The sequence below is a fragment of the Podospora anserina genome, chromosome 2, assembly GCF_000226545.1.
Source record: "Podospora anserina S mat+ genomic DNA chromosome 2, supercontig 2".
Lineage (NCBI taxonomy): Eukaryota > Fungi > Ascomycota > Sordariomycetes > Sordariales > Podosporaceae > Podospora > Podospora anserina.
The window spans coordinates 799,665-810,775 of NW_001914858.1; the positions used below are offsets into that span (position 1 = coordinate 799,665).

Here is an 11,111-nt window from a genome sequence, read left to right on the forward strand (position 1 = left end):
GATATGATGAAAAAATAGAATGATGGACAAGAAGCTACGTAGATTAAAATGCGTAGCATCATATTTATTAGTCGGCGGTATTAATGGTTCCCTTTTTCATAGTAGTTCGTGAATAAATATTAATTGGAATACTAATGGACCAGCATACTCGAAACAGACTCCACTCTGTACCAACAAAAAGAATAATAGTAAAAACCATAGTCGAACAAGAATTATGCGTCGAGAACAGATGATAGCACCAACAACCTCACCGCCCCCGTCTCATAGTGCTTCAGCAGCCTCAGATTACCAATCCCATGCACCGCCCACCCCTTCTTCTTGTTGCTGTTATTATCAGTCGACGAGTCGTTCTCGTCAGCCTCTCCCGTGTTATACTTCATTGCCTTGGCGCGGACTTCATGGACGACGGACTCGTCCTCCTCGCCCCGGCCGCCGTCGGTTAGCGAGATTTGATGCTCCTGTGGTGCGTCATCCCCGTCAGCGTTTGTCCCTTGAGTGTTACCATCTTGAGTAGCAGTGGTGGCAGTAGCAGCAGCAGCAGCAGCGGCAGCATTATTGCCGCTGGCAGAAGGCTCGGGGGTCCCAGCAGCCGGCGTCGTCGCCAGGCTTGAAGCACCTCCGAATGTGAAAGGGGTATCTGGGGGAAAAGGGGAAAAGAACGAATTAATATGGATTTTGAAGTGAAGTGAAGTCAGGGGTAGGGCAAATACTCACTTGTACCTGTAGAGGTTCCCCCACCAGGAGCCAAACTGTTTGCAAAGATGGAACCCCCGGCGGGGTTCTGGGACGCACCACCAAAGGAGAACACGGGCCCCGATGAAGGAACGGCTTGAGAAGCGCCGGCATCCGACGCGCCACCGAAGCTGAAAGTAGGGACACCGCCCGCACTAGGGGCAGGGGTGCTGCCAAAGGTGAAGGACTGCGTGGCGGCAGGAGCACCACTGCCGAAGTGAAAGATGTCGGGGCGGTCGGGGGACCGTCCTGGCCCGACGTGAATGGGTTGTTGAACGAGTTGTTGGCCGAGTTGCTACCACCGGCCGTGAAGTTGAACGAGGTGGAAGCGCCGGCAGTGGCACCGGCGTTGCCAAAGGTGGAACCACCCGCCGGCGCCGCAGGCTGCGAGGTAGGTGTAGATCCAAAGGTAAAGGACTGTGTAGCCGGAACCGTAGTCTGCGAACCACCGAAGCTGAAAATGTTGCTAGCCGGGGGCGCAGAGGGCGCCAGAGTCTGGCTGTTAGCAAACAGGCTGGCAGGAGGCTTCGACTCTGGCTGGATCGTGCTTCCACCAAAGAAGGGCTTGCTCTCTGGCGCCGAGGTGGTGCCAAACAGGCTCTTCGTCTCCGTGGCAGCGGAAGAAGTGTTGCCAAACAGCGACTTGGTCTCCGCCGCAGGAGCAGCACCAAACGTAAAGGGCTTGGCCTCCGGGGCAGGAGTGGTGCTGCCGAACAAAGACTTGGTCTCGGGGGCCGGCGTAGTGCTACCGAAAAGAGGCTTGCTCTCCGGAACAGGTGTAGTCGCAGTGCTACCAAACAAACTCTTAGTCTCGGTAGCCGGGGCCGCAGTGGTGCTGGCACCAAAGAGAGGCGTGCCGGCAGCGGCAGGCTGTGTGTTGCTTCCGAACAAGCTGGCACCCGGAGCGGCGGTCGAGGCGCCGAACAAGCTCTTAGTCTCCGTGGCAGGAGCAGCAGTACCTGCGCCAAAGAGGCTCTTAGTCTCGGCAGGCTTGGGAGCCTCAGGTACAGGAGTGGACGCATTAGATCCAAAAAGAGAAGGAGTCGCAGACTTGGTGTCAGTGCTGCCAAAGGCAAACTTCTTCGCCGCAGGCTCCTCGGTAGACGGGGCAGTAGCGGAAGCACCAAAGAGGGTCTTGGTCTCCATCGTGGGGGCCACAGTGCTCGCGCCAAAGAGACTCTTGGCCTCGGCGGGCTTAGCAGCCTCGGTGGTCGCAGTGCTGCCGAACAGGGACGCGGCGGGAGGAGTGCTCGCCGCAGGATTCTCCTCCTTCTTGGCCTCGCCAAATAGGAGCTTGGCAGGGGCAATCTCCTTCTTGTTCTCACCAAACATGTCCGTAGGCTTGAAGGTAGCAGTAGCAGTAGCAGCCTTGTTGTCGGCAGCAACGCTGATAGACTTGCCGCCGAAGGTGAACGAGGTAGGGGCAGTGGTTGGCAGACCAGGCACGGTGGCAACCTTCTTCTCCTCCTCCTTCTTGGGCTCAGAGGCAGCGGGAGCAGCGACGGACGAGCCAAAGAGTGACGAGCCTGTGCCGGTAGACGTGGATGGCTTAAATCCGCCAAAAGCAGGAGTAGCAGCAGGAGTCGAATCAGCGAGCTTAGGCTGGAAGCCCGAGAACAGGTTAGCAGGAGGCTTGGAAGTCTCCTCGGAAGCCTCATCAACCGTCTTCACAGTACCTCCAAACAGGTTAGTAGGTGCAGGCGTCTCCTTGGGTGTCTCCGCAGGCTTGGCCGACCCGAAAAGGCTGCCACTAGGCGCGGCAGGCTTGGGAGCAGTAGAACCGAACAGAGAAGTGCCTGGAGCTGTAGCCGCAGCCGGGGCCGCGAACTTGATAGGAGTATTAGCATCCCAGGTCTTGTTGGCAGGCGCAGGCTTAGGCGCAGGCACAGGGGCAGTCTCCTTGACTGGGCTGACAGCTCTCTCCTTTTCAGCAGGGGTAGGGAACAGAGATCCATCATGAGTACCGAGCTTCCGAACTGGCTTGCCGTCAGCGTCCCGTGTGATTCTTTCAAACAGGCTGCGGCCCTGGCTGAAGCTCTCGCCCGCCTCCGACGAGGAGCTCGAGGTGCCGTTAACCGACGCCTTCTTGTGGCCAGATGAACCCTCGCCGCTGTCAGTCTGGTCCTCGGATCCGCTAGCCTCCTCGGTGTCCTCTTCCTCGGCATCGGATTCACTGTCACTGTCTTCATCAGCACCCTCATTACCGCTGTTCTTGCTCGTGTCGGACAGATGACCAAAGATATTAGACGACCCAGCTGGCTTCGAGGAAGACGCAAACAGCCCGTTGGGCTTGGCTTTCGTGCTAGGCTCGAAGGGGCTGCTTGTCGAAGCCTTCAAGGACTTGACAGGAGTGTTGTTCGCGACCTTCTCAAACAGAGACTTGGTAGCCGATGGAGCCTTGGCAGGGGCAGGACCTGGCTTCTGCAACTTGGCCGGCTGGTTGCTCTCCTCGGGCTCCTCGTCGGCCTTGCGCTTGTTCTTCGCAGAAACCTCGAGCGCACGAGTGCGCTGGATACTGCTCAGACCAGGGCCTGGGCGGGCCCCTGGCTGAGGGCTCAGCTCGATCGACGCCTTGCGCTTCGCTCCGCAGTTCGTCTTGGGCGCAGTCTCTTCCTCGTCATCGGAATCGGGGATATTGTGCTTCTCCTTCCATTCCTTCTTGACAGCCTCGGAGGCGCGCACCGTCTTGAACTCGTAAAGGCCATATCGCAGCATGATCAAGCTTCGGCTCTTCTCGTACTCCTTTGCAAAGTTCAAGATATTAATCTTCCAGTCTTTCTTGTTAAAAACTTCGTCGGCGGCATACTTCAACCGTCGCAAGTCGAGAATGCAAAAGAACTGGCGTCTCTGTTGCTCGTCGAGATCGGGGGGGCAGTAGTGCGCCAGGAACTCGTCGGCATAGACCGATCCGGTTCGGTTGAGCTCACTGGGCACCTCCTTAGCCATCATTTCTCCCGTGAGATGAACCGGTGGGGACTGAATCCTCATCTTGAAGAGATCACCCGAGGTGGATGGTTGGGGCAGGGCGCGCCCATTAAGATCGGCGGTAGCAGCCCGTGTCGTCGCCCTGCCGGGGGTGTTTGGCGGGAAGCTCTGGTTCAGTGAGCTCGTCGGCTTCGAGGACGAGTAGTTGGGAAGGCCAGGGCGGGATGAGATGGTTGAGGAACGGAAGATGTTGGTTCGGGTAGAGCTCTGGCCTGTGAAGTTTGTATTGGGGCGCGTCGCCATGGACGAGGAAAACGAGGAGGGTTTGTTGGGATTGTCACCAGGCATCCGTCTTGGTGTCCCGATCGTGACGGTTCTGGTGTTGAGATCTGATGCTGTGAAGCTCTGGGAGAGCTTGCTTGATGGGCCATGGGGCCGACCGATGATTCTGCGCGAAGCCATCTGGGAGTCGGAGGCGCGCTTCGCCGGACTCTCGGGCGCAGACGACGCGCTGGCGGGACGTGGCAGCGAGGGCGCAGCGTCCTTCATGGTGGCATCCTTCTTGGAGTCCTGCTCAGTTGGGGTGGTAGAGCGCTGGAACAGGGCGCCGAGGCCGAAGATGCTTCGCTTCTTGGATGAGGGCTCCATGATTGCGAGTCGCTCGTGTGGCCGGTGTTGAGCTTTTTGAGTGCAATCGGAGGGAGAGGCCAAAAGTCGCCAGAAAATAATTTCTATTATCTAGACAACAATGGCAGAGTCGAGACAAGGGAGTGAGCGAGTCTCTCTTGTCGATAGAGCCGCAGTGGTGGGTTGGGGTTGCGTCGCGTGTTAGGTCGCGTCGTTAGTAGTGGTAGGATTTTGGTGAAGAGGCTTTTCGGGCCCTGTTGGGGTTGATTGACGTGATGTGATGTGCGCGAAGTTGCGCGGTGTGGGTTTGCGACTTTTTGGCGCGGCTAGGGCTGTCAACCAACGCGCTTTCTATCGGGCAGAGATAGCGGAGACGTGGGAGACAGAAATGCAGGATATGGTGGTCCTGTGAAGAGACAGGCAGACGATGGCAGATTGCCTTGGTCGACAGCTGGGAGCAGCAACAGGAAAAAAATCCTTGCAACTTTTCCCAAGCAAAAGCAGCGGCACAGGAGAGCAGCAAAGCTGGAGAAAGGGCGCTAGCTGGGCAAAGCAGAGACTGGGGGTCGTGTGCACGGGCCACATTCTTCTCCTGACCGATTGATGACTTCTGGCGCCTTCTTTAGGCGACGGATCTTGCCGAAGCCAACCATTTTGCTGTCTTTGCTGCAACTCTTTGAGCAGCCTTGCAGACAATGTAGCTGTAAGGTTTTTCACTTTGGCGCGGAGCCCGATACTCTATTTGATCTTGTTTTCACATGGCTATTGATAGGATGTAAGCAGTAAGCAAAAGACTTCCAAGCAACACCAACTTCTATCTATACCTGTCAGTTACAGGGGGGCAGTTGTGGCCTTGGTGAGAGGGGCACAAGTCTCTTCACCTGACAAGAGCATGCTTGAGCCAATCATTTTGTACTGCAGGCCCCAGAGACTCTTGCCCCTCGGAGAGAGCTGCTCCAATGATCTCAGTGCTCCTCTCCAAGTCGTGTCCTCTCTGACATGCAAACAATACTTGGGCCAAATGTCCAGCATATGCCTTACCTTAGCATATACTCCAGCCACGGTATATCAGACCCAAGACAACGGTTCAGCCAATAGCCTGCAAAGTGCAAAGTTTTAATTGTTACAAACCCTATCCCCAATGCCCGTTCACCCTCCCCACGAAATAGTTGATACAAACAAGTAGGTTAGCCCGTATGATATCAAAGATCATCAGTAGGCCTTTAAAGATATTTAAAAGGCCTATTGATCTGCTTTTAAGGTATAGTTGATAATAGAGTATAGGTTGACCTGCTTTTACTATGTCAACTATTTTGTCGTGAGGGTGCCATTCAATACAAGGCAAGTTTCGTGACCCGCATCACCACCCTTGGCAACTTGACAACAAACCCACCCCAACAAAAAAATATAATCACAGAAAAAATTAAGTCGCATTCGTCCGCCCTCATCTCAAGAGCTGTGCCTGCCCCCCCTCTGAATCCAATCCTCAAGAGGGGAACAGGGTGGTATAATACTAATACAAAGAGATCCCAGCAGTACATCGCACAATCATTAAATCAGACAACAACAACAACAACATCTAAACTCCCAGCCCCTCCCCAAAAGGAAAAAACATCTAAAGCTTAGCCTTAGTCTGCGCCTTCTTAAGAATAGGATCCAGCTTGGTAGCCTTCATGACATCTCCCTTGATCTTGAGCTTGCCAGACATGAACAGTCTCTGCGCATTGGCCTTGCCGGCGACAAGAGCGCCAAAGTCGGCGTCGGAGAGGGAGAGGGTGACTATTTCCACACACCACACACATCAATAAACAATCCTTCCAATTTTTATTTTTTTCAGGGGTAAACATACCAGTAGGCTTCTCCCCAAGCCCCTTGCCAACAGCCCCCTTGTTCTTAAGATCAATGTGCCACTCGTCCGTCTCGCCAGCCTTGTTCTTGAGCACAAAGGCGAAAACGGCGTTGCCGGCCTTGATGGCCTCCTTGCGGTCGGCGTCGGAAGCAGAGATGGCCTGGTTGATCGCGTCAAAGGCGGCCGAGGAGGGAAATTTGTCTGTTTATTGTTAGCAATCCAGTGTTGTTGTTGCGACACGACGTCGGGTAGCGCGGGAGCAGGGGATTGCGTACCGTTGGCGAGAGACATGGTTGCGGTTTGTAGCGGTGATAATGATGTATGAAAAGTTGTGTGAAAGTCGCGAGGTGAGATGATGGATGAAAGATTAAAAACAAAACCACCCCGGGAGAGAGAGAGAGAGAGAGAAAAGGCTTATAAGTTGTTCGGTCTTTCGGCGCACTTCTAGCGCTTCCTGTCTCCGGATGCGATGACGACTGTTACATGTGAACTCAACCTCGGCGCATTCTCTTTCAGGTCCAACAAGCCAAGCCCTCACGCGCCATGTGGCCCCAAACGGGAATCGGACCCATTACCCCACACCAGGGGATCTTGGCCTTGTTTTCCTCCTCCGTGATCAACACTTTGCTCGCACTTTCACCAGTCATTAGTGTCGACGACTTGAGGATGAACTGCATGAACCCATTCCCGCGGCTAGGAATTTGTGTTTGTTCCCGAGTCCGTTTTGCAGGCATGTGCCTGGTTGAGCAGCTTTGCGTCGAGTCAATGTCAGGCACTACGGAGTAGCGCAGCATACGTTCCAAGTTTCAAACGGCCCGTTGCCAACGGTTTTTGACTGTCTTTTACCACGACATATCTTGACCAGGAGTGAGCTTTTCTGAGAGAGATATCGCCGATCTCTGTTTATCTTGCAGCTTCGCGGTTTACAAAGTAAAAAAGCACGTTAAGCCACTGGGAGGCAACCTACTAACGAAGACACACATCGTCAAATATCAAGCCCATCTCACTCAACCCACAGTCCAATCAAGTATAACTCCTCTAATATTGAGTCCCCCGTATTACAGAACCGACATACATATCAACACCAATCAGCAACAATATAAATCAAACTTCTCTTATTCATTGTACCCCCCAACTATCCCTTCCCTAAACACACCCAAACCTTACAACATTAACAAGTATCCCTTACAAAAAAAAAAGACAAAGCTCTCCCAGAGAATAATCACCACTCCACCTCATCAGCCCCAACCAACCACAACCCGGCCACATCCTTCGCCAACCCCAACCTCAACCTTCTCATAATCTCCTTCCCCGCCGTATTCCTCCCAATCCCCTCCCCAACCCTCCAATCCCACCCCCTCTTCACATTGCCAACCCCCCTTCCCCCGTTCCCACCACTCAAGCTCTTACTCAACTCACTCACCACCCTCCCCATCCCACTTCCCGCACCAGCAAGCATCAAATTCCCCCCCTTGCCCTTCCCCAACAAATCCTCCGGCCTCCCCCCCTTCGCCAGTCCACTCCCAGGCACATTCCCCAGCACCACCCTCAAAAACTCTTCACACGCCTCCTTGACCCTCTCCCCCACCGCCTCCAGGTCCTCAATCGCCTTGAGTATAGTGTCAATCTGATCCATGCTCAAGACCGGCTGGCTAGCCTGTCCAAAGATGAACAGATTTGATATTAGACGGATCAGATCACAAACACCAGTAGCACATCCCCGAGCAAAGCAAGAAGGAAGTCTTCCGAGACGATCCCATCGCGTGTTTGATCGTACAGACCGCCGCGGATGTTGTCGTCCGAACTGGCGATCACGCTGACCAGAGCAGTGGCGGCTTGCTGCTTCCGTGCAAAGGGGCTGATGTGGCCAGGGAGGGAGTCCTTGTTGTCTCTAATGTCGTAGAATTGTCTGAGGGAAGCATAACCGCTGAGCATCTTGCCGAGGAGCTCAGCACCTTCCATGTCTCTGGCTGCGAGGTCCTCGAGGGTTTTGTTCCTGTCGTTGAGGAGACGCTCGAGGTAGTTGTCTAGCTCCTGGGCAGGAGGGAAGGCGCAGGACTGGATGAGGGAGTAGGACAGCAAAAGGTTCATGACCTCGCGGACTTTGTTAGGGCGGTGAGCGAGAGCGTAGTACCACATTGCCTCGCCGTAGCGTTTCGAGTCGCGGGCGAGGACCTCACCAAAAGACTGCAAACGATGTTAGCATCAGTGGCAGACCACAAAGCAAGGCGAAAAAAACATACCTCAGCGGTGTCCTCAGCATAAGGAATCATCCCCAACTCATTCAACAAGCTCCACAGCTTATCCACCGTCCTGCTCGAGTCAACATGCAGCTTGTCAATCTGCTGCTGCACCAAGTCCTTCATCAGGTCCTCGCTGTACTCGGCAGAGTCCATCCTCCCCAGCACGTGAATGGCCAGCTCCCATCCATCCCTGGTGACTCCATGAACCGCCACCTTGGAAAGCTCCTCAAACTCGGACAAGGCCCTGGCGTACTGGGCAAGGGTGCTATCCTTGATGCCATCAACATCGTCCGGGCTCCCAGGATCGACACCCAGCACCTCCAGATCATCCATGTCCAGGTCATCAAACCCAAACACGCCCACCGGTCGGTGAGCTGGCAGCCACTTGCCCAAGCTGGCAATCTCGGCCAGTGCAGTCGCGATCGGCAGCGACCATCCCCTCAGCAGCCCAATAACAGCCTTGACGTTATCCTCAAAGATGCACGCCATCCCCAACTCAACCGGGTTCTGACTGTTGAAGTGGAAATCACTCTCCACCGCCGCGTGAAAGGCCCTCCCCAACCTATCCAAATAATTCCCATCCTCCACCCCCCTATCCCTCACAACCAAAGCCTGTGACCTCCCCATCTGGCTCCCCCTAAACCCCTTCCCACCCTCCCCCCCCTTCCTCTCCACCCTGCTCTCATCCCACCACCCCAGCAACCCAACCGTAGCCTCCAGCCAGTCCTGCGCCGCCTCCATAATCGCCGCCTTCTCCCCCAGCACAATGTCAAAAACAATATTCAGATTCTCATAAATCTCCCACGGCACTTTGCTCTCCGCCCGTCTCGCCATCCCCCCAAAACTCTCTTTGTTACTCCCCAGGCTCCCCCCAAATTCCCCCTCATCACTCCCCTCCGCGAACCGCCTCAACAACTCCAAACTCGCCCTCGCCCTCACCCTAAACAGCTCCCACTCCCCCCCATAAATCTCCCAACCCCCCCCCACCCCCGGACACCCCTCCAAAACACTCACCAGCTCCCCCACCGCCCTGTCCACATTCTCCAGCGCCCTCTCCGTGTAGGCATACTCCCTATTCACCCCCCTCACAGCCTCCCACCCGGCATTCGCCAGCAGCGCCACCGCATCCTCCACCTTCCCCCTCAGCAAGCTCACAAAAACCGCCTGCCAGAACAGCCCGTGGCACGCCGGGCTGGGGTTGTGCGCCAAAATCTCCTCCGTCTGGTTCTGGTACATATCATGATACTCCTCCAGCCACTGAAACATCGTCTGCGGCAGCGGCTCCGCCATCCCCTCCTCATATCTCGTGTGGTGGATCCGCAGCGCCAGATTAGCCAAATAGTTTGCCTTTTCAAACGTGGTCGCATGCGGGCCGGGCCCTATCTCGACCGGATGCTCCTCGTACGGCCTCGGCAGCTTGTTCGCGTAGTCCCTCCACAGCTCCGCCACGCCGCCCGCAACCTCGGCGAGGACGTCGTCCATCTTCTCGGGGTTTTCCCCCTCCTCGCCAACGCCCTCGTCGTAGAGCTTCTCGATGAGGTTCTCCGTGTTGAGGATGATCTGTGGAGTTTCATTGATTTCGGCGGTGCCCATCCGGCTGTAGGCATCCTTGGCCAAAGCCGCAAAGCGGAATTCCTTTGGTTTGGTGAAGCCGCTTGGACCGACAGACGACCGGGCAGTAGCACGGAAGATGTTCTCCGCGTCCATACGAGCTCTCTCGGTGGCAGCGGGTGTGGCGAACATGAGCAGATCAGACTCATCACCTACTTGGGCTCGCTTAGCAGCAGCAGCCGCGTTCATATCCAACCACATGTCGGTGTCGCCTTCGTCATCCTCACTATCAGACTCTGGAACGGCGAAACCTCTAGTTGGCGCCGTGGTTCCCGCATTGCTCGTGGTCGTGGGGGCAACCTGAGTTCTCTTGGCGGTAGGAAGAACCGGCTCCTCGACTTCTTCAGCGATGTCCTCTTCCTCTGAAGCGAACTCCTCGGCCATGACGCTGCGGCTCAGTTTGCTAGGTCGTCTGGTGTGGTGCTGCCCGATGGCGGATCTGCCTCCGAGAGATGGCTTGGGAGCAGCACCTCCAAACAATGGCTTTGGGGGAGCCTGAGGCTGCTTGGGAGCAGCAAACATGTTTGAGGATGGGGCCTGGGGCTTTGGCTGTGCGAAGAGACTGGCGGGGGGCTTTTCTTGATATTGGTTTGCAAATAGGCTCGAGGGTGGTTTCTCCTGAGCCTGGTTGGCAAATAGACTAGAGGGCGGCTTCTCCTGTGACTGGTTCGCAAAAAGACTCGCAGGAGGCTTGTCCTGAGCTGGCTTCGCAAATAGGCTGGCAGGAGGCTTATCCTGAGGAGGCCGTGAAAACAAGCTAGAAGCTGGCTTCTCCTGGCTCGGTGGTGGTTGCGAGAAAAGGCTCGAAGGCGGCTTCTCCTGCGGTTTTGTCCCAAATAAATTATCCGATTTGCTCGTAAAGAGACCAGACGGAGCCTTAGTCTCCTTTGCCTCTTGCCCAAACGAACCCGAAGGGGCCTTATCGGCAGCTGGCTTGGCAAAGAGACTGGAAGGTGGCTCCTCCTGAGCTTTCTCCTCCTGCGGGTTCGTCGAAAATAACCCTCCCGTCGAAGGCTTTACCTGGCCCGTGTTAGTGTTAAACATGCCCCCTCCATTCCCAAAGAGCCCCGACACCGGCTTATCCGTCGTCGTCGTCGTCGTCGTCTGCGAAAACAACCCACCCT

At 55.5% G+C, this 11,111-nt stretch overlaps 3 protein-coding genes across 3 annotated transcripts; all 3 read right to left on the reverse strand.

The window, feature by feature from the left end:
* Positions 1-212: 212 nt before the first annotated feature.
* On the reverse strand, positions 213-4,305 carry PODANS_2_1980 (uncharacterized protein; the record flags this gene model as incomplete). The annotated part of the gene is made up of 2 exons (XM_001910910.1): positions 213-637; positions 711-4,305. The coding sequence occupies 2 exons, from the start codon at positions 4,303-4,305 to the stop codon at positions 213-215; spliced, it is 4,020 nt and encodes a 1,339-aa protein (XP_001910945.1).
* Positions 4,306-5,927: 1,622 nt separating this feature from the next.
* On the reverse strand, positions 5,928-6,424 carry PODANS_2_1990 (uncharacterized protein; the record flags this gene model as incomplete). The annotated part of the gene is made up of 2 exons (XM_001910911.1): positions 5,928-6,334; positions 6,409-6,424. 2 exons carry the CDS (start codon positions 6,422-6,424, stop codon positions 5,928-5,930), a joined length of 423 nt encoding a protein of 140 aa, XP_001910946.1.
* A 931-nt stretch (positions 6,425-7,355) lies between these two features.
* Positions 7,356-11,031, reverse strand: PODANS_2_2000 (uncharacterized protein; the record flags this gene model as incomplete). The annotated part of the gene is made up of 3 exons (XM_001910912.1): positions 7,356-7,781; positions 7,835-8,320; positions 8,377-11,031. 3 exons carry the CDS (start codon positions 11,029-11,031, stop codon positions 7,356-7,358), a joined length of 3,567 nt encoding a protein of 1,188 aa, XP_001910947.1.
* Positions 11,032-11,111: the final 80 nt, after the last annotated feature.